Consider the following 23,678-nt stretch of genomic DNA (forward strand, 5'->3'; position numbering starts at 1 on the left):
CTGGGGAGCTAGCGTTCTGGCTGGGAGATGGGTGTCGCAGGTAATGGGACGATGGTGTTGGGACAGATGATGCCGTGGAGGTGGGCACAGTAGCTCAGGAAGCCCCAGAAGGGGGCCCATTCTCAGCGAGTCTCTGCACTGGCACAGGCGGGCATGGAAGAGAAGTCTGCTGCAGGGTGCAGCTGGGATCATCACCCCCAGGCCAGAGCCGGACTCCCCGTTACCTGCATCATATGTTCAACGTGTAATATCAGAGACATCCAGTGTATAATTTACTACATGATGTTAGCGTACTGGCCTCAGCTTTTTATTTAATGAAGTTGCCTCTTTTCTCTGTTCCAGACCTGCCAAGAAGTGGGACAGTGCAGCTATTCGGTACTTTCATAACATCCTAAAAGGTGAGGCAAGTGCATGATCACTGCTGCCTGCTCTGAACTGACGCCTTCTGTTGATGAGAGGGTTTGAGATGTGCGTGCTTAGCTGTCTGACCCCCTTTGTGGGGTTCATAAGTGACCTGGAGCTTCTTCCACCCCAAGTGTCACAATGACCCTGCACCCCTGGAATTTTGGGGGTGGATGTGGGCATCAGTAATTGACGGGTGAAATCAGGAAGGAGCTATGTGGATGAGGACCCTTACACAATAATGCCTGTCTCTTAGTTGGCATAGAAGCTGCAGCACTGCAAAATAAATTTACGTGCATTTCATCGAACCCACAGTTGATGAAAAGCCTAACTTTTTTTTAGCGGGCAAGGGGTAGTAAATGGATACTTTGTGATCACCGTCATTGCTAATGCAGATGTGCAGGATGTCTCAGCGCCTCTTTAGTGTGCTCTTTTTATTTTATATCCTTGGCTGTAAGACAGACTCTCATTTGAGACATCTGTCCTAACCCCTGGCCGTCTGAGCCAAACAACTGTGCCCAGCTCCAGGGCTGTTGTGAGGAGTAGTGAGTTTGCATTGCCTGGGGTGCTGGCCCCTCTCCTCCACTGCCCCACTGTCCTGGTAAAGGAGCGACCAGAGGCGTTGCACCTGGGAGAAATGGGAGGGGCGCTTCTGGTTCTGTAGCTTGGGCCCTTGTGAGCCCACAGGGGGCCCGGGAGACACAGGTTTGGAGGAGGCAGAGTGCTTGGGTTGAATACCGTCCTGCTACGTCCGCATAGCCTCCTCACCTGTAAAATGATGACAGTGCTTACCCCAAAGTGTTGTGGTAAGAGTGAAGTGAGATACGTTTGTAAAGGATGGAGCAGAGTGCCTGTTGGTGCCCATACATGGAGCTGCTCTTCGGGGCATTTGGAGGGGTGGAATGGACTCAGGTGAAAGACCGTGACTGGGCACGTGGGTTTGGGAGTCACTGGAAAAGAAGAGAGGGCCCAGAACTGTGCTCGAGGTGCTGTCACAGGGTGGCAGGAGGAGGATGGCGGGCTGAGGGGGACAGAGGACACATGGCTGACTTTGTGCCGGGAGAGCCTGCACCTTGCCTTGCCCAGTGCCAGACCCCTTCTGCGTGAGGAAGCTGTTGAATATTGTGGCACTGGGTAATCGTGAGTGGTTAGCAGAGATTAATAGGTGAGAAATAGTCATAGTTGTTTAAAGCATACTTTTTAATTTTCGTTGGCCTTGCGGTGTGGCATGTGGGATCTTAGTTACCTGACCGGGGATTGAACCCTCACCCCCTGCAGTGGAAGCGTGGAGTCCTAACCGCTGGGCCACCGGGGAAGTCGCTCAAGCATACTTTTAATATCAGCTACTTTATGTTTTGATTTATGCTGTTTAGCAGCTACCCAGGTGGAAGCCAAGTTGTGTGCTGTGGAAGAAGATACTTTTGAGGTTTACCTTTATGTGACTACAAAAAACGAAAAGGTAAGCTGAAGAATTGTATTAAAATATTATAAAAATGCTTATTAAAATAGTACACACCTAGGAAAACAGTGTCATTCACACAGCATATAAATTTCCTTAATCTTTCAAGGCCTGGCTTAGATCAGAAGTTAGCCAGGACTGTTTTTCTTCTTTTAATTACTTTAAAAAAGTACTTCAGTATTTTATTTAGACAGCATTTTATTGAGTAATGGACAAGAAATTATTCCTGTAGTGATGAGTGTGAAGTGTTATTTTCTTGTGAGAGGATGTAATTTTCTTGAATACACACATTTGGTGTGGTTTTAGTTCCCTGCTTTTTCCCTTCCATAATTTTCTCATTGTATAGACATATGCTCACTGTAAAGAATTCAGATACCATAAGTAGAAAGGAAGTGGGCCTCACCTGTGAGCCCCCTCTTTCCTCCACCCAGTTATTAGCTGTTCACCTTTGGCTGGCTGCCCTTTATGAAGGGTGGTATGAGGACGCAGGAGCTCTGTACCTTGTGTGGAGGTGGATAGAGCTGCAGACCTAGGGCTGCTCAGGGCCCACAGAGGGCATCTAAAACCTGGATTTATTTTAAAACTTTGTTTTGGAACAATTTTACACTTACAGACGAGATGCCAAGATAGTGCAGAGATTTTTGTATGTGCTTTACCTGGGTCCTCCTAATGTTAACCATACAAACAAGTAGTACAGTGATTAAAACCAGAAAATTTACGCTGATAAAATGTAATTTAAAAAAATCGACAGACCTTATTTGAATCTTGCTGGTTTTTCCACTGATTTCCTCTCTCTGGTTTCAGGTCTGATCTCAGATCCCACATTGCATCTGACTGTCAAATCTCCTTAGTTTCCTCCAATCTGTGACAGTTGTCTGTCCTCCTCTTTTAAGACCTTGACACTTCTGAAGAGTACTGGCCAGTTATTTTGTAGAATGTTACTCAATTTGGCTTTATTTGATGTTTCCTCATGATTAGTTTGAGGTGCTGCATGCTTTTAGCAAGAATGCTACAGAAGCGATGCCCTTCTCAGTACGTCAGGGCGGGGGTTATGACGTTGATAATGTTTTATTATTTGTCATCTTAATCATGGTCACCTGGTTAGGGTGGTGTCTGCTAGGTTTTTCCTCAACCGAGTTACTGTTTATTCCGTTTTGAAATTATTAAGTATCTTATGGGGAGATACTTTGAGACCATGCAGATAGCCATCAGTGACTCTTCTCTGCAAAACTTATTTCTGTGGTGTTTGCCCATTTCCATCATGCCTTCTGCATTTTTAATTGGAATCTATGAGGAAGAGCTGACCCTTCTTTCCATTTATTAATTGATTCAATAATTTATCTTAGTATAGACTCTTTGGATATTTATTTTACTCTGAGGGTATAATCCACCATTATCATTATTTTCCTGCTCAAGTTGTTGCAGATTTAGTTGTTAGGAGCTTCTTCAAAGTGGCCGATGTGTCCTTTCTGTGTGTCCCATCATAGTTGAAAACTCCTGCTTTCTGGTACCACAGGATGCTCCAAGGCTAATTTTGTCCTTTTCCAGTCCCAGCCCTAGAATCAGCCACTTCTCCAAGGAGTGGTTCCTTTTATTGAAGAATGGTCTTCAGATATTAAGATCAGGGCACTAGGTGTGCTCATTATTACTACTGGGGTGTCACTGATTGCAGGCCCTCTCAGCAGACAGATAGGAAAGACATGTATGTATGTTAACCCACTTACACAAACATTTACATCTATTCCTAGATCTATCCATCTGTATATATATTAAGAGCTCTGGTACCTCTAATTTCAATCCAGCGCTGCAGGGTTCATTCTACCCCTCCCCTCTCCTCATTCTTAACACCTGTCTCTGACAGTAATAAACCTGCGTTAGCTACAGTATAGTTACTTGATTAATTCTAGTATTCACATAGAGTAATTTCAGACTTGCTAACCCACATTCTTGCGAAAAAGAAATTTGTCTTTAGCCTTAGAGCATGCAGCCCTGGATGCAGAATTACTTAGGTTAGCTCTTTTCTTCCCTACCCTCTTCAGTGTCATTGTGTTATTCATTTGTAATAAGGTTCATTTGTTACTCTTTGGGTTGTGTTTTGGGTTCCCCCACATTCTTGTTGATTTTGCCTGTGACTTTTCATTGCTTATTTTACAACTTGGTAAAAATGTCAGAATGCTGGCTACAGCAGGACCCGTCTTGTGAAACGTCTCTTAAACAAGTTCTCCACTGACCTGCTTCTTCCTTCTTGCTTTTCTTTCTCTGTGTGTATGGCTGTGTTCGGATGACAACTTGCTTTTACCTCAGGGTGTTAAAAGAGCAGAGGCATGCTCAGCAGAGAGAGCTTACAGTGGATGCATGAGGCCATAATTGCCAGAAAAGAAAAAATGGGGTCAACAGTCCTTTTCTAGCTCCCGAAGGAAGCACAAGGATGTGTCCCAGCGTGTTCTCTCTCTCTCTCTCTCTCTCTTTTTTTTGCTTGTTTTCTTTCACACAAAATTATTTTGAGATACATCCACATTGATCCTTTAATTGTCAATATCCTTCCATTGTCTGGATATACTACAGTGTGTTTATCCATTCACTTGTTGATGGACGTTTAAGTTGTGACCCCTTTGGGGCAACTACAAATGAAACTTCTGTGAAGATTCATGTACAAGTCTTCCTATGGACCTGTGCTTTCATTTTTCTTGGATAAATACCTAGGAGTCCCGCTTCTGGGTAGTGTTATAGTATAGGTATTAAGAGCCTACCAAATTGTTTTCCGAAGTGGTTAACCATTGTACAGTCCCATCAGCAATGAGAGTTACACTTCCTTCACATCTTCTTCATTACTTTTATGGTCATTCTCATTGGTGTGTCATGGTCTCTCACTGTAGTTTAAATTTGCATTTCCCTAGTGACTTACGATGTTGAATATCTTTTCATATGCTGTTTGCAATCCGTATATCTTCGATGAAGTATTCAGATCTTTTACCCATTTTTTTACCTTTTTTTTAATTGAGGTATAATTGACATACAACATTATATTAGTTTCAAGCGTACAATACAATGACTTAATACTTGTGTATACGTATTGCAAAATGTTTAGTTAACATCCATCACCACGCGTTACAGAATTTTTTTCTGGTGATGAGAACTTTTAAGATTTACTCTTAGTAACTTTCAAATATGCAATACAGTATTATTAACTATAGCCACCATGCTGTACATTATATGCCCGTGACTTATTTATTTTGTAATTGGAAGTTTTCACCTTTTGACTCCATTCACCCAGTTCATCACCTTCCCCCCATATTCCCCCCACCCCAGCTCTGGCAACCACCAATCTGTTCTCTGTATCTATGAGCTTGGGGTTTTTTTTTTTGTTGTTTATTTTGTTTTCTTTTGGTTTTAGATTCCACATACTAGTGGGGATTATATAGCATTTGTCTTTCTCTGACTTACTTCATTTAGCATAGTGTCCTTAAGGTGTTGTCACAAATGGAAAGATTTTGTTCTTTTTTGTGGCCAAATCATATTCCATTGGGTATATGTATATACACTACATTTTTTTAAAACATCTTTATTGGAGTATAATTGCTTTACAATGGTGTGTTAGTTTCGGCTTTATAACAAAGTGAATCAGTTATACATATGTCCCCATATCTCTTCCCTCTTGCGTCTCCCTCCCTGCCACCCTCCCTATCCCACCCCTCTAGGTGGTCACAGAGCACCGAGCTGATCTCCCTGTGCTGTGCGGCTGCTTCCCACTAGCTCTCTATTTTATGTTTACACCACATCTTTATTTATCCATTCATCCACCCATGAAAGCTTAGATTATTTCCATTAACTTGGCTATTGTAAGTAATGTTGCAGTGATCATGGGGATTCATGTATCTTTTCAAGTTAATGTTTTCATTTTCTTCAGATAAATAGCCAGAAGTGGAATTGCTAGATTGTATGGTAGTTCTAATTTTAGTTTCTAGAGGCATCTCCATGCTGTTTTCCATAGAGGGTATACCAATTTACATTCCCACCAACAGTGCATAAGGGGTCCTTTTTCTCCACATACTTGCCAACACTTGGTGTTGCTTTTTAACAACAGCCATTCTGACAGATGTGAAGTGTTACCTCACTGTATTTTTATTTATTTATTTAATTTATTTATTTTTGGTTGCCTTGGGTTTTTGTTGCTGCATGCGGGCTTTCTCTAGTTGCGGCGAGTGGGGGCTAGTCTTCGTTGCGGTGCGTGGTCTTCTCACTGCGGTGGCTTCTCTTGTTATGGAGCACAGGCTCTAGGCGTGCGGGCTTCAGTAGTTGTGGCTCACGGGCTCTAGAGCGCAGGTTCTAGTTGTGGCGCACGGGCTTAGTTTCTCCACAGCATGTGGGATCTTCCCGGAACAGGGCTTGAACCCGTGTCCCCTGCATGCGGACAGATTTGGCAGGCAGATTCCTAACCACTACACCACCAGGAAAGCCCCTCGTTGTGGTTTTGATTTTCATTTCCCTGATTATTAGGGATATTGAGCATCTTTCCTTGTACCTGTTGGCCATCTGTATGTCTTCTTTGGAAAAAAGTCTTTCCAGATCCTCAGATCCTCTGCCCATTTTTGAGTTGGATTATTTGGGGGTTGGTTTGTTTGTTGCTGTTGTTGTTGTATGAGTTCTTTACGTATTTTGGATATTAACCCCTTATCAGACAAATGACTTGTAGATATTTTCTCTCATTAAGAGTCTTTTCATTTCGTTGGTGCTTTTCCTTTGCTGTGCAGAAGCATTTTAGTTTGATGTAGTCCCACTGGCTTATTTTTGCTTTTGTTGCCTTTGCATTTGGTGTCAAATCCAAAAAATCATCTCCAAGACCAGTGTCAAGGAGCTTATCACCTATGTTTTCTTCTAGGAGTTTTATGGTTTCAGATCTTATATTCAAGTCTTTAATCCATTTTGAGTTTGCTTTTGTATATGGTGTAAGAAAGTGGTCCAGTTTCATTCTTCTGCATGTGGCTGTCCAGTTTTCCCAACACTGTTTATTGAAGGGACTGTCATTTCCCCACTATATATTATTGACTCCTTTTTCATAATTTAATTGACCATATATATGTGGGTTTATTTCTGGGCTGTCTATTCTGTTGCATTGATCTATGTGTCTGTTTTTATGCCAATACCATACTATTTTCATTAGTATCTTTTGTCCATTTTAAAATTGGTTTTGTTTTCTTTATATTCACTTTTGAGAGTTCTTTATGTATTCTGGATACATGTCCATCCAGATATATTATTTAAAAATATTTTCCCCTTTTCTGTGGTTTGCCCTTTACAGTATCTTTTGAAAAGCAGAAATTTAAAATTTTGATAAAATCTAGTTTTTTCTTTTATGATTTGTGTTTTGTCTTCACCCTCTTCCCAGATCTTTACCTGGCAAAGCCGTGTTAGTTCTCAAGCACTTTCAAGTAGACGTTTTTTAGATTTTGTACCGTTTCTTACTGTTTTTCTTATCAGGAAGGTTGGTCAGAAGTATCTAGTTCACTGTTACTAGAACAGAAGTCAAGAGATCAATTTCTATCAAATTATGTTCTATAAAATAATTTTTCTGAAGATTGAAATTTTCGGTTAAGTTTGGCATATTTTCTGAACAGTCACCTGAGTATATTTGTCTTATTCATGAAATGTTTAAAATTATACAGGTTTGTGTGAACGATGATCTGGTTGCAAAGAACTTCGCTTGTTATGTATCACCCACGGAGAATAAAAACCTTGATTCTTTAGAGAAACCAAGATTGAATATAAAGTCAGCATCCTTTTCCAGTAAACTCAATCCAGCACTTACTCTCTGGCCAATGTTTTTGCAAGGAAAAGATTCTCAAAGGATGGAAAGTGAGTGGATTTCACCAATATGTTTCTCTTAAACTGTCTTATTTATAGGAATCTTAGCGTATTGATATAAATTGTTGTACAGACTTTTCCCCGTATGGAGGCAGAGACTTCGACTCTGAATTTAATATTTGAATTTTAATCCTGGTGAGTTTGTTACAAGTTTTGAGGTTCTAAAAGAGCTGCTGCAGTTTGTTTTTATGAGAACAGGATAAAAAACTATTGTCAATTTCTTATTAACATGGAGTTATATTTTCAGAAGTCCATATGTTCGTAATTTAAAGATTAGATACTTTAAAAAAGAGCCATTTATTAGCATGAAAATATGAGAAGATTCAGTCACGGACAATGGAAACAACTTTAAATGTTTCTCTCTACATCCACTTTTGTATTTTGGGTTTTATTTCATGCTTTAACCCTGAAGTGTATTCTTTCTGTCAGAGTCAAGTGGTTTAACTTTTCTGGCCAAGTCTCTCCAGCATCCGTGGCCCAAGGGTGTCGGTGACCTCAGGCCAACCGCTAGGATCCTGGGTGAGTTCTCTTTTGCTCCATTTCATAGGCAACGTAAAAGAACACTCTTAACTATCTAAAGATTGTAGGGGTTGTTTAGAAGGGCTGTGCTAATTCTCTCTCTTTTTCCCTTAATTTAATGGAACCAATTTATGATGTAGGTGCTGACAAAGATAATTTGCCTTGCAGTCCATGGGATTTTACCATAACGTAAAGAACATAACAGGCACTTGTTCATGTGTAGGACTGATTTATTCCAGCCCAGCCACAGGCCAGTGATTATTATTTGTCTTCAGAATACACATATGGATTTATGATTGATTTTTACTTTAAGCAATAGGATGCATAGAAATAAGAAAGAGGCGGGGGCTTCCCTGGTGGCGCATTGGTTAAGAATCTACCTGACAATGCAGGGGACACAGGTTTGAGCCCTGGTCCGGGAAGATCCCACATACCATGGAGCAACTAAGCCTGTGCGCCACAACTACTGAGCCTGCGCTCTAGAGCCCACGAGCCACAACTACTGAAGCCTGTGCACCTAGAGCCCGTGCTCCACAACAAGAGAAGCCACTGCAGTGAGAAGCCTGCGCACCGCAGTGAAGAGTAGCCCCCACTCACAGCAGCTAGAGAAAGCCCACGTGCAGCAACGACCCAACGCAGCCAACGATAAATAAATAAATTTATAAAAAACAATAAGAGGCATTTATGAAATCAGACATATCTAGTCTTTAATTCCATATCTCCAAGGTATTTAATGAATTGGATTTGTTGGGCAAGGGTGAAACATGCCAGCCACTCTGATGCGTGGCTCACTCTCTGTGGTGATTCCTCTGTGATCACTCTTACATTGGGTGTATGTATACCTGTTGATATTTCAGATATATCCATTGTAAACCTCAAGTAAACTAAAGCTTTAGTCAACTAAAATATTCCATGCACCTTAAATTTTTTAAATTACCGTGGTAATGTTGTTCATCATAGAAAAATACAGATAATTTTCAAAGCCTGTCACCTTTGATGTACCTACTTATTAAAATTTTACAGTTTTTTTCCCAAAGTTTTCCAGATGTGAGGGTGTGTCTTACAGAAATGGGATCCTACTATACCTACCTCTTCATAGTGGTTTTTCACTTCTTTCTAGGTCAAATGCATCCAGTATAACCTCTCTGAGGTGAGACTCTGTCAGTCCACTCCCTCCTCTGTGGCACCGGGAGGCCTTATTCCCTACTGCTGAGTTGGTCAGATGGGCTCTCCTTGTGCAGAGTTTGTGTGGTGGATGTTGGCCTGTGTGGCCCCCACCCATATTCTGATGTGCCTCCTGTAGGGGTCCCAGATGGGAATTTCTGCTGAAAGGAGCTAACGGGAATGTGTCATTTCCATCTCTGTTTTTTCCATTTCCACAAGAGCAAGAAAAATACCAGGCACCTAGATGGTGTTTAACCACTGTACAGCTTTCCATTGTAGAGACATATTATTTCCAGTAGCCCCAGATTGCTGGGCAATAATTGTTTCCTACTTTTCTTTATTACAATCAGTGTTGGAATGAACTCTGCATATCTTTGAAAAGGAAGAGGTTGATGGTAAACAAAAGAAAGCTAATGTGAGATGTGACTGGATTATCATGTAAGAAACAAAATTATTAGATGTTACTTATTCAAGCAGAGATTTCCTTTTTCTTGTTAATTATTGTGAGGAGCTATTCCAATTATATTTTTATTAAGTTTTGGTACTTCTCCTTGAAGTTGCCTTATTTTTTCAAAAATCAAAGTGTAGTACTTTTTAATACTCGGCTGAACAGTCAAACAGTATAGAAAGGCTATAATGAAAAATAATTTTCTCTTGTGCAGCTTCTTCTCACCCAGGCCCCTCCCTAGAGGTAAACCTTTTATTTTTTCTTAGCTATTTATCTTGGCAGTTATCTTTAAGTTTTAAAATATTTATGATTATTTTACTCTGCCCAGGCTTATGCATTCTAGACCGTGTCCTGAATTCTGCTGCAGGTTAGCTCTCACACTCCCGTTCCACACATCTTCAGTCCTCAGATACTCAGGAAGCGCCTACTATGTGTCAGGCACTGTTCTAGGATTCATCAGAAAAGGAATCAAAGTCTGTTTTCTCGGAGTTTACTTACATTTTCTCAATAAAACTTTTAATTTAAAATGATCACAAACTTCCAGAAAACTTGGAGAGCATTACGGAGAACTTGATTTTATCCTAAACCATTTGAGAATAAGTTGCCGACTGGAACACCCCAGCTCTCCCCAATACTTGAGTGTGTTTTTCTTAGAAATAAGGGTACTCTCAAAAATATTCACGGTACAACCCATCTAAATCAGAAATTAACGCTGATACATTGTGCTCATCTAACCTTCAGCTACCATTGAAATTTTGCCAGTTGTCCCACTAATTCCTTTGTGGGAGAAAGATGCAGCTCAGTACCACTTGGTGCAATTCCTGGTCTCCCTCGGTCTGCAGCATTCATCAGTCTTTCCTGGATTTTCCTGACTGTGACACTTTTGAAGATTATGGACCAGTTATTTTGTAGCATGTCCTCAATTGGCAGATGATTTCCTGTTTCCAATTTCATTGATTTTTATTCCTTTTTTCTGCTTACTTTACATTTAATTTGCTGTTCCTTTCTAGTTTCCCAAGGTGGAAACTTATATTATTAATTAAAAATTTTTCTTCTATTCTAATATAAACATTTAACGATATCAGTTGCTCTTTACTGCTTTTGCTGAATCCCACAGATTTTGAAAAGTTGTATTTTTATTTTCATTTAGGTAAAAATGTTTTAAAATTTCTCTTGATTTCTCCTTGATCCATATATTATTTAGAAGTGTGTCGTTTAATCTCCAAGTGTTTTGGGATTTTCCAGCTATCCTTTTGTTATTAAGTTAGTTTAATTCCATTGTGGTCTGAGAGCATACATTGTACAATTTCTGTTCTTTTAAGTTTATTTAGGTGTGTTTTATGTGGTCTGTCTTGGTGTAAATTCCATTTGAGCTTGAGAAGAAGGTATAATCCGCTGTAGGATGAAGTAGTCTGTAGATATCAATTAAGACCAGTTGATTGGTGGTGCTATTGGATTCAGCTGTACTCTTAACTGGTTTTCTGCCTGCTGGATCTGTTCATTTTTGATAGAGGGGTGTTGATGTCTCCAACTCTAACAGTGTTCTCATCTATTTCTCCTTGCAATTCTATCAGTTTTTGCCTCACATATTTTGATGCTCTGTTGTTAAGCACATACACATTAAGGTCTGTAATGTCTTTTTGAAGAATTGGGTCCTTTATTATTTTATTTATTTATTTATTTGGTTGCGCTGGGTCTTAGTTGCAGCAGGCGGGCTCCTTAGTGGCGGCTCAAGGGCTCCTTAGTTGCGGCACATGGGCTTCTTAGTTGCAGCAGGCGGGCTCCTTAGTTGTGGCTCAAGGGCTCCTTAGTTGCGGCACACAGGCTTAGTTGTGGCGTGTGAACTTAGTTGCCGCATGCATGTGAGATCTAGTTCCCTGACCAGGGATCAAACCCCAGCCCCCCCTGCACTGGGGGCACAGAGTCTTAACCACTGCACCACCAGGTAGGTCCCTGGGTCCCTTATTATTATATACTGCTTCTATCCATAATTTTCCTTGTTCTGAAGTCTACTCTGTCTGAAATTAATACAGCTACTTCAGCTTTTTTTTTTAAGCTGTAAATTTTTTTATCGAGGTATAGTTAGTTGATGTACAATACATATAAGTTTCTAGTGTACAACATAGTGATTCACAAGTTTTAAAGTTTATACTCCATTTATAGTAATTATAAAATATTGGCTGTATTCCCTGTGCTGTACAATATATCCTTGTAGCTTATTTATTTTTTATGTAGTAGTTTGTACCTCTTAATACACTACCTTTTTTTTTGTACCTCCCCACTTCCCTCTCGCCACTGATAACCACTAGTTTGTTCTCTGTATCTGTGAGTCTGTTTCTTTTTTGTTATATTCACTAATTTTATTTTTTTAGATTCCACATGTAAGTGATATAATACAGTATTTGTCTTTCCCTGTCTAACTTATTTCACTAAGCATAAATCCATCCATGTTGCTGCAAATGGCAAATTTTCATTCTTTTTTATGGCTGAGTAATATTCCATTGTGTGTATATGTGTGTGTGTGTGTATGTACACACACACACACACACACACATATACACCACACTTTGTTTATTCATCTGTTTATGAACACTTAGGTTGCTTCCGTATCTTGACTGTTGTGAATAATGCTGCTGTGAACATTGGGGTGCATGTTTCTTTTCAACTTAGTGGGTTTTTTTTTCTTTGGATATATACCCAGGAGTGGAATTGCTGGATCATATGGTAGTTCTAGTTTTAGTTATATATATTAAAGACCATTTGTTTCCTTTGCCTTAGGAGACAGATTCAAAAATGAAATATCGCCTACTGTATTGTGCTATACAGTAGGACCTCATTGTTTATCTATTTTTTGGGGGGGGGCATGCCACAAGGCTTGCAGGACCTTAGTTTCCTGACCAGGGATCAAACTCGTACCTCCTGCAGTGGAAGAGCAGAGTCCTAACCACTGGACTTCCAGGGAGTTCCCTGTTTATTTTATATATAGTAGTTTATATCTGCTGCTCCCAAACTCCTAATTTATCCCTCCCTCCCCCTTTCCCCTTTGGTAACAATAAGTTTGTTTTCTATGTCTGTCAGACTGTTTCTGTCTTGTAAATAAGCTCATTTATCATATCTGAGATTCCACATAAAAGTGATATATGATATTTGTCTTTCTCTGCATGACTTCACTTAGTATGATAATCTCTGGGTCCATCCATGTTGCTACAAATGGCATTACTTCATTCTTTTTTATGGCTGAGTAGTATTCCATTGTATATATGTAGCCCATCTTCTTTATCCATTCATCTGTCAGTGGACATTTAGGTTGCTTCCATGTCTTGGCTATTGTAAATAATGCTGCTGTGAACATTGGGGTGCATGTATCTTTTCGAATTAGGGTTTTCTCCAGATACACACCCAAGGGTAGGATTGCAGGATCATATGGTAACTCTGTTTTTAGTGTTTTAAGGAACCTCCATGCTGTTCTCCATAGTGGTTGTACCAATTTACATTCCCACCAACAGTGTAGGAGAATTCCCTTTTCTCCACACCCTCTCCAGCATTTATTGTTTCTGGACTTTTTAATGATGGCCATTCTGACAGGTGTGAGGTGATATCTCGTTGTGCTTTTTTTTGGCTGTGTTGGGTCTCTGTTGCTATGCGTGGGCTTTCTCTAGTTGTTTCAAGCAGTGGCTACTCTTTGTCCTGGTGCATGGGCTTCTCTTTGAGGTGGCTTCTCTTGTTGCGGAGCATGGGGTCTAGGTGCACAGGCTTCAGCAGTTGTGGCGCACGGGCTTAGTTGCTCCACGGCATGTGGGATCTTCCCGGACCAGGGATCACACCTGTGTGCCCTGCATTGGCAGGCGGATTCTTAACCACTGCACCACCAGGGAAGTCCCTCATGGTGCTTTTGATCTGCATTTCTCTGATGATTAGTGATGTTGAGCATCTTTTCATGTGTCTGTTGGCCATCTGTATGTCTTCTTTGGAGAAAAGTCTCTTTAGGTCTTCTGCCCATTTTTTGTTTTTGTTTTTGTTTTTTTGCGGTACGCGGGCCTCTCACTGTTGTGGCCTCTCCCGTTGCGGAGCACAGGTTCCGGAAGCGCAGGCTCAGCGGCCATGGCTCACGGGCCCAGCCGCTCCGTGGCATGTGGGATCTTCCCGGACCGGGGCACGAACCCGTGTCCCCTGCATCGGCAGGCGGACTCTCAACCACTGCACCACCAGGGAAGCCCTGCCCATTTTTTAATTGGTATGTTTGTTTTTTGATGTTGAATTGTATGAGCTGTTTGTATATTTTTGAAATTAAGCCCTTATCCGTCGTGTTGTTTGCAAGTATTTTCTCCAGTCTGTAGGTTATCTTTTGTTTTGTTGATGGTTTCCTTTGCTGTGCAGAAGCTTGTAAGTTTAACTAGGTTCCATTTGTTTACTTTTGCTTTTGTTTCCTTTGCCTTGGGAGACTGACCTGAGAAGACATTGCTAGGATTTATATCAATCTCTGTCTTTTATTTGGTGTATTTAGGCCAATACCGTTTAAGGTGATTATTGATTTAGTTGGATTAATATCTGCCAAACTTGTTACTATTTTCTGTTCATTGCCTTTGTTTTTTGTTCTTGTCTTCCACTTTTTGTCATTTGTAGCTTTAATTTAGCATTTTATGTGACTCTGTTTTCTTTTTTAGCATATCAGTTTTACTTCTTTTTTCACTTTTCTGAATGGTTGCCTTAGATTTTGTAATATACATTTACAACCAATCCAAGTCCACTTTCAAATAACACTATACCTCTTTACGGGTAATGCTAGTACCTTATAATAACAAAGTATTCCTAATTCCTCCCTCCTGTCCATCGTATCATTGTTGTTATTCATTTCATGCACTCATAAGGGTACATAGGTGTGTGTGTAATTTATGTATATTTATATATTTTTATGTGTGTATGCATAAGTAATTAAATACATTGTCACTATTATTTTGAACAAACTGTTATCTATTACATCTGTTTTCATTTATTCCTTCTCTAATGTGCACATCCTCAAGCTCAAATATTCTTTCCACACATGAGTCCAGTCTACCAATAAGCCCATCAAAGGCATTCTTCATTTCTGTGAGTGTTTTTGATCTCTAGCGTTTCTCCTTGATTCTTCTTAGAATTTCCATGTCTCTGTTTATATTACCCATCTGTTCTTGCATATTGTTTAGCTTTTCTATTAGAGCCCTTGGCATATTAATCATAGTTGTACTAAATTTCTGGTGCAATAATTTCAGCATCCCTGCTGTGTCTGACTCTGGCTCTGATTTGCCCTATGTCTTCAAACTGTCACCTGTTTTGCTTTTCGGTATGCCTTGTAATTTATTTTTTTTGTTTAAAACCAGACATGATATACTGGGTGAAAAGTAGGCCTTTAAAGATACGGTTGTAAGATGTAGAGGGAGGGTAAGCGGTCTGTAATGCTACGATTAGATCTCCATCTTTGGGGGCCTGTGCCCCTGGGCTGTGACCTTCACATGTGCTTTTCAGTCCTCCACCTCTCCTGCTTTAGGGGGGACAGGATGGCTGGAGGGGGTCGATAGATAGAGTGGGGTATTTCCCCTCCCCCAAGGCGATTAGTCTCTGGTAAAGCCCCAGTAGTTCAGGCTCTGGTTAGTTCCTCCTGAGGCCCAGCCTTGTTGAGAACAGAATGTGCTGACATATTTCAAATTGGTTAATTTTCCCCTCCCTTACTGGCAGCCCCAACGGGATTTTTATATGATCTTCACTATGAGAACCTGGTAGAGTTCCAGTAGGTAAGATTCACAGAAGTGTTGGGGGCCTCCTGGAACTGTTAACTTACTTTCCCACCCTGAGCCTCCAGGAAATGGTCGATTACAGTTCAGATTTTCCTGCTCCAGTGCAGGTTCCTGTGGAGATTTCTGCTCACATCAGTTGTGATTCTCTGTCTCCCGCATCTGTCTCTCCAGTTGTGGGGGAAGAGGTTTGCCCTGCAACCTCATTTTTTAGGTCAGATCTAATAAGAGTTGTTATTTTTCAGTTGGATTAGCGTTTTACTTATTGTTATGATGGAGTGGTGAATTCCAAACTCCTTACATGCTGGAATCAAAACTGGAAGTTAAATTGAGTTTTGAAATATAAGATTTCAAAGGGAGTTTGGAATTCACCACTCCATCATAACAATAAGTAAAATGCTAATCCAACTGAAAAATAACAACTCTTATCATATAACAACAATAACAACAAATAACAATAATCAAATATAAGATGACAGCATTTATTTCTTCATGGAGATTCTAATCGCTTTTCTTTTTCCTGCTTGTATTATCTATCTTTATTGACTCCTTAAGTTGTTCCAGATTCTCAGTTGGGTATTATATATCTGTATGATTTGAATCTTTTTTTTTTTTTTTTTTTGTGGTACGCAGACCTCTCACTGTTGTGGCCTCTCCCGTTGCGGAGCACAGGCTCCGGACGCGCAGGCTCAGCGGCCATGGCTCACGGGCCCAGCCGCCCCGCGGCATGTGGGATCTTCCCGGACCGGGGCACAAACCCGTGTCCCCTGCATCGGCAGACGGACCCTCAACCACTGCGCCACCAGGGAAGCCCTGACTTGAATCTTTTAAAATTTATTAAACGTGTATTACGCCCCATAATATGGTCTCACTTGGAAAAGGCTGTGTGTGTACTTGAAAAGAATGTATGTTCTGCTATCGTTGGGGAGAGCGTTACATAAAGGTCAGTTACGTCATGTTGGTTGATAGTGTTGTTCAGGTCTTCTCCGTCTTTATTGATTTTTTTTTGTCAACCCATCTATCAACTACTGAAGGACGGTTGTTGATATCTCCAACTTTGCAATTGTTTTATTTTTGTCTCCTTTCAATTCTATCAGTTTCTGTTTCATGTATTTCGAGGCTGTTACTTAGGTACGTGAAAGTTTAGAACTTTTATGTCCTCTTGATGAATTGATCTGCGTCATTATTAAATGACCCTTTTATCTCAGATAATATTCTTTGATCTGAAGTCTGCTTTGTCTCAGCTGGGGCTGTCATCTGAAATACGTGTAGTGGCCTTTCCATGTGGTTGCTTGGGCTTCCTCACAACGTGACGGCTGGGCTTCAGAAGTGAGCATCAAAGAGAGCAAGTCATAAGTGTGTGACGTTTTTGTGATCTAGCTTTGGAAGTCACATAACACCCCTTCCATGTTTACAAGCCCACCCAGGCAGTCGGGAAAGGAGTATGAGCCCATCTCTCCGTGGCAGAAGTGTGAAGATCACATTGTAAGAATAGCATGTGTTGGGAGTCACGTTGTGACCTTTGCAAAATAGATTCTGCCAAGTTGGGAAAATAAATTATGGTTAATTTTTAGCCATTAAAGGAATTTATAAAACATTTTTAATAATAAGGTTGAAACAAGATTTTTAAATTTAATCCCCTCAAGTAAAGTATAACACAAAATCCTATTCCATAACAATTTTATATATTAAGGTTTTACAATAGTACTTTTTTTTAGTATAATCTTTTTTTTTTTTTAAGGTTTTTTTTTTGGGGGGGGTGCTGTGTTGTTGGGTCTTTGTTGTTCTGCGCGGGCTTTTTCTAGTTGTGGTGAGTGGGGGCTACTCTTGGTTGCGGTGATTGGGCTTCTCATTGCAGTGGCTTCTCGTTGCAGAGCATGGGCTCTATGCACCCAGGCTTCAGGAGTTGTGGCTCGTGGGCTCTGGAGCGCAGACTCAGTAGTTGTGGCGCATGGGCTTAGTTGCTCCGCAGCATGTGGGATCTTCCCGGACCAGGGCTCGAACCCGTGTCCCCTGCATTGGCAGGTGGATTCTTAACCGCTGCGCCACCAGGGAAGCCCTAGTATAATCCTTTTTGTCCTATTTTCTATTTATTAATAACACTTTCTAAGATAATTTTTATTACTATTTGTATTTTGCAGATACAGCTATAAAGTGTAATACGGATTCATTGAGAGATTCACCCAAAAAAAAATCAGAAAAGAAACAACAGTGCGTCTCCTTAAAAGATGTAAATAAGGTGGTCTTTTTAAATGTTCATTAAATACAAAGTTCATATAATGTTCATTTTAGAATATTCTCCTTTAAAATCTACTAGGAACCAAAAATATGGCTATGATAGTTTCATTCATGAAAAAATATAAGTTTACATGTTTGCTCTGTTTCAAAAGAACAGGGTAACTCCAGCTCCTCCCTTGTCAAGTCCTTGTTCTTTTTGTTGTTGTTGTTGTTTAACTTTAGTAGCTTAACACAAAAAAACTTTGTTTTGCAGTCATACAATATGCGTTCTTGAAGCTGGGGGAATGTTCTGCTCCATATAATCCTTACTCAGGGACCTGGGTTCATCACCTAGAACATCATAATCGTAGTGGCGGGGGATAAAGGGAAAAGAGAATTGTGAACCTGCTATAAAGTCCTTCTACCCAGAAGTGACACATGTCACTTCTGATTATGTATCATTGGTTAAAGCAAGTCATATGATCATGTAACTGCAAAGGATCATAAACGTACATTCCTGCTGATTAGCCAGAAGGAGAACTGGAAATAATTAATGAGCTGCAATGTATACTGTTAACTCCCAGAGATATTACTAAGTGAAAAGAAAAAGCATGCTTTATTCTTCATGTTAAAAAACATGCTACAGGACTTCCCTGGTGGCGCAGTGGTTGGGAGTCCGCCTGCCAATGCAGGGGACATGGGTTCGTGCCCCGGTCCGGGAAGATCCCATATGCCGTGTAGCGGCTGGGCCCGTGAGCCGTGGCCGCTGAGCCTGCGCGTCTGGAGCCTGTGCTCCACAACAGGAGAGGCCACAACAGTGAGAGGCCCACATACCGCAAAAAAAACACAAAAAACAAAATACAATGTTATATATACTATATACTCTTGAAATGCATTGAGTATTTCTGGAAGTCCATGTTGAAAATAAGGAGATAGCTCTAGGTAGGCATAGAAAACCTAGGTGGTTTAATTTTCTTGAAGTCTTAATTTTCACTGTATATGATTTTGTGTTTTATGTATTTCATAGCAGACGCATGTATTATCTAGTAAGGGTTTCCCAAAAGGAATATGTGAGTCCGGAAGAGACTTTTAAAAAATTACTTAAATTGGGGCTTCCCTGGTGGAGCAGTGGTTGAGGGTCCGCCTGCCGATGCAGGGGATGTGGGTTCGTGCCCCGGTCCGGGAAGATCCCACATGCCGTGGGGCGGCTGGGCCCGTGAGCCATGGCCGCTGAGCCTGCGCGTCTGGAGCCTGTGCTCCGCAACGGGAGAGGCCACAACAGTGAGAGTCCCGCGTATCGCCACAAAAAAAAAAAAAAAAAAAATTACTTAAATTTATAAAGATTTAGTAATCATGGCTTATAAATAAAATTTCCAAGTGGGAGACACTTTTAAACTCAAATCCTTGTTCTTGGCTTACTGACCACTCTACAAAATTAGGTATTTATTCTCATTTTAACAAGGGTGTAAAAATCTGGAATTATGGGACACTCTGATAGTTAAGGTCAAGTCTAACCTGTCCCTCCAGGTCTTTTGAAAAGACAGGTGAAAGTAATTCCAGGACATTTTAAATACTGATTATATGAAAAGGCAGCTGCCTGCTATTTGGATATTTCAATCTAGTGGTTATAGCAGTGGCATAATCACCCACCTCTCCAGTTCTTGGTCTCTTCATATCTGTGTTGCCTGAATGTTATCTGGGATGGTTGTCTATGAGAATAACTCCCATGGAATTTTGGTTCCTCAAGAATGTATATCATGTTAGCATAATTATTCTTTCTGAAAAAAATTGTTTTACAGTGCGTTGAGTCTTCAGTGTATTGGCCAATGAAAAGAGGCATAACCATGTATGCCGATCCAGATATACCAGCAGCAAGGTATGATTTGAAAACCAGTGTAATTGACTAGAGACTTAAGTATAATATTGTTTTATACAGCATTCTGTAAGATTGATGATAGAAGAATATTCAATTTCAAAAAAAGAGTGACCTTGGAAATATCGATTAAACATATATTAATTTAAAATTAAAATGTTTGACAACTGGCTAGCAGCACCGTTGACCAAAAAGTGGTAGTGATTCTTGTCTCCTTGTTACCTTATCAGACAAAGTTGTGTCTGTAAGGCAGGTCCAGTGACACTGTCTTGATGTAAAGGATGGGTAAATGTGGGCCAGATGGCAGTTCAAGTTGGTGGAAAGCAAAGAATGGTCTGTTATATTTTTGAAGATGAGCATCAAAGACTTTGTAACCCTGTCCTCATCAAGATCCATGTCAGTGATACTAATGAGATCACAGAAAGGATGTATTGTAATGTTACACATTTCACATATAGTGTAAGATCTTAAAAGGAGAAGCTTCCATTTCTCCCCTTCTGAACTTTATGCTAGTGTTGTCATACATTTTATTTATACATTTGTTATAAATGCTGGAATCTATTATTGTTTGTATTTAAGCAGTGATTTTTCTTTTAGAAGGATTTAAATAAATAATAAAAAAATTATATATTTACCCACGTAGTTACCATCCATGCTTTTCAGTTTTTGTGTAGACGCAGATTTCCATCTGGTACCATTTTCCTTCTACCTGAAGGACTTCCTTTACTATTTCTTGTATTATGGGTCTGCTGGTGATGAATTCTTTCAGCTTTTGTGTGTCTGAAAAAATATTTGAGCTTCATTTAAAAAAAACACAAAACCTTTGCAAGGACAGAATTCAAGGTTTAAATTTCTTTTCCCCTGTGTTTTAAAGATGTTGCTCCACCATCTGCTTGCTCATATTGTTACCAGTGCAAAATCTACCATCGTCTTTTTTCTTTGTTCCTCTGTGTGCAGCATGTCTTTTTCCTCTGCTTTTAAGATTTTCTCTTTATTGCTGGTTTGAACAATTTAATTATTGTATCACATGTCTTGGTGTAGTTTTGCTCACGTTTCTTATGCTTGGGGATCATTAGGGTTCTTCATTTGTAGGTTTCTGTCTTTTCATCAAATTTGGTAAGTATTCAGCTGTTATTCTACAAATATTTTTTCTGCACTCATCTCTTTCTCCTCTCCTTTTGAGACTCTTATGAGACAAATGTCCCTGAGGGTCTGTTCATTTTTGCAACCTTTTCTTCTTGCTGTTTGTCATATTAATAATTCTGCTGATCTATGTTTAATTGACTCTTCTGTCATCTCCATTTTGCTACTAAGCCCATCCAGTGAATTCTTTATTTGATGTATTATATTTTATAATTAAATAAAATTTTTATTTAATTTTTTTCTAATCTGTATTTTTTTTTGCTGAGAAGAAAGGAGAGTTCTTATCATGCCGTTCAACAGTGCTCCCCTTTCCTTTTCTTATGGAGCATGGTTATAAGAGCTGCTTGATAATTCACACTTCTGAGCTGTGCTGGGGTTGGCACCTGTTGATTATCTTTTCCCTCTACAGTCTGTCTGATTTTCCTGATTCTTTGTATGTCAAGTAATTTTGGATTGCATCCTGGATATTTTGAATATTATGGTATGAGACTCTGGTTTAGAATCCTCTGGAGGATGTTAACTTTGTTGTTTTTGTTGTTTGTTTTAGCAGGAGGTCATCACTTCCTTAAGGTTCAGACCTCAAACTCTGTCTCACTTGCCGTGGGTGGTGATTGCGGCACTGTTGCTAAGTCTTTGGTACACTGCTTTGGGTCTGTTCTGAATACGCTCAACTTGGGGTGAGCGTGGGACTTCTTTTGGGGCCATAAAAAGAAATAAGGGATCCCCCCCCCCTCCCCGCCACCCAGCTCTCTATCTCTTTTTTTTTCCCCCAGGATTTTCCTCACATTCGCCATTTTCTAGATGCTCTCTCTCTCTGTTCCTCTGACCAGGTAGATGGTTTCTTGTGGAGAAGCTACCATGCAGTTCTGTGTGATTGGGGCTGCTTGTGTAATAAAATTGCAATAGAAATAAGAGAGGAAAAATGAGGGGGATTTTCCTTGTACAGTCTTTAGACTACTGGGTCCCTATTTCCTGGTTCCTTAGAGGGAGGGAGGAGTTTTCTCTCAGGGTTTTAAGTGACCACACTGCCGTTACCACTGCAGCATGCAGCTCCGTGATCAGAGCTGCCCTTGGGGCAGGGCCAGGAGAGGAAGAGAAGAGAGAAGTCGGGATTCCTTACATCATCCTCTGGTTTAAGGCCCTTCCCTTTTCTCTGGCTTGAAATACAGTCGGCCCTCCTTATTCACAGCTCCTGCATCCGCACTGACACAGGTCCCTTGGGTACGGAGGGCTGACTGTACTGCACCATCTTATATGAGCATCCGTGGATTTCGGTATCCGCAGGGCTCCTGGAACCAGTCTCCTGTAGATACTAAGGGATGATGGTAGAGAGTTTCTCTCAGGGTTTTTGATGTCTGCATCTTCTACGCCATTCTGCAACTCAGGCTGCCCTCAGCTCAACACCAAGGGAAAGCCAGGAAACTCTCCATAGCTCTGGTGGCTTTTCACGTTTTAGTTGTAGTAGTTGCGTACTTCATCCCAAGTTTCTAGTTGTAATCAGTAAGGAAGAGAGGATGTAGTGGGCTTGCTCGCTCTTGGCAGCCCAGGACTGTCAAAATGGTTTTCATACTCAAAGGACTCAGTTTCAGTTCTCACAGAATTTACTGAAGTTGATCAGCTTATTCCAGTGGAACTTCTTAAATTGTCTCCCAGAAAATAACGGTATTTTGAGGTTGGGGATAAATGGGTTCAGAAATTTTAATAAAAATTTTTGATTTCTAGTGCTCTATGTCGGAAGTCAAATGAGAAACCACTTAGATTGGCTGAGAAGAAAGGATACAATGAGAAGAACGGCTGTGTGAAGTACGGATTTTTTTCTTGGCCTAAATTTTTAATTGAAATAATTGTAAAAAACAGTATAAGCAGGAAGAATTGAAAATATGATTTTATTATTAATTTCAAACCTGCATTCCCATAAAGTAAATAAATATATATACACACACGTTTTTGCTTTTCCATTTGCTAGAGTAGATTTTTCTGTTTAAAGCTTTGTTCCACCGTAAATAGTCATGCTCTACCTCCTGTTCCTGATTCTCTTGTCAAGTGAACAGTTTTATGAAACAAATTATATATAGTTGATCTTTTGGGGCTGTTGATTTTATATGGGTTGGTGCTTGCTTTCTTCCCAGTTTTCTGACGTTAAATAGATCTACCACCTGCTGGAGAAACTGTTTAATTATTTGCAGTGTAGAACTTCAGGATTTTGGGCGTTTTTTTTGTCCTGCCAGATTCACAAAGTATTCACTTACAAGGTGTTAACAATAGAGCGATCACTTCATTTTATACTTGTTTAGTCTACAAAATATTTTCCTACCAATTTTTATGATTTCTTACCCTACTAGCTTAAAAATGCTCTTACGTTCCAAGTAACTGTGGCTGCTCTAAAACCACCAGAGTGACAAAGTGTTTGAGACAGTTCAGAAGTGGGTAGGTTGTACTGCATCCACTAACTGGCCTGAGATGACTGGGGAGAGGGTGTTGACCCTACAGCCATTTTGGTGTCCCGACTTCCCAGAGGCCACTCTGTGGCCCTGTGATGTCCCCTTGCCCAGCAGGAGGTCCTCACCGTGTCCAGGGCCGAGGGCTCTGAAGGCTGCCATGGAGCCCGTGGATCTGGGGGTGGCTGTTAATGTACCAGAGTTGACATCCTCTTACCCAGGCATCCCTCCACCTAATACCTGAAAGTTGTGGTGCTACAACAGGTTATTTTCCTTGGAACCAAAGACCTTGGTTATCCACGCAGCTCATTTCTTTTAGCTACATGCCCTTTACTTAGAACCCACTGGTGAAATGACATCAGTTATTCTATCAGTCTGTGGTGGG

At 40.4% G+C, this 23,678-nt stretch overlaps 1 protein-coding gene across 1 annotated transcript in view; it reads left to right on the forward strand.

Annotated features, from left to right (window-relative positions):
- Window positions 1-23,678, forward strand: part of TDRD12 (tudor domain containing 12) — an 82,151-nt gene that overhangs the window by 20,982 nt on the left and 37,491 nt on the right. Inside the window, exons 5-11 of the mRNA XM_029213062.1 lie at window positions 343-398; window positions 1,776-1,861; window positions 7,525-7,714; window positions 8,153-8,242; window positions 17,764-17,861; window positions 19,639-19,715; window positions 22,578-22,658. Coding sequence (XP_029068895.1) covers window positions 343-398; window positions 1,776-1,861; window positions 7,525-7,714; window positions 8,153-8,242; window positions 17,764-17,861; window positions 19,639-19,715; window positions 22,578-22,658 — 678 coding nt within the window. The remainder of the gene's footprint in view (window positions 1-342; window positions 399-1,775; window positions 1,862-7,524; window positions 7,715-8,152; window positions 8,243-17,763; window positions 17,862-19,638; window positions 19,716-22,577; window positions 22,659-23,678) is intronic.

Source organism: Monodon monoceros, unplaced genomic scaffold (assembly GCF_005190385.1).
Source record: "Monodon monoceros isolate NGI ecotype Baffin Bay Population unplaced genomic scaffold, NGI_Narwhal_1 Super_Scaffold_10, whole genome shotgun sequence".
In the NCBI taxonomy this organism is placed as follows: Eukaryota; Metazoa; Chordata; class Mammalia; order Artiodactyla; family Monodontidae; genus Monodon; species Monodon monoceros.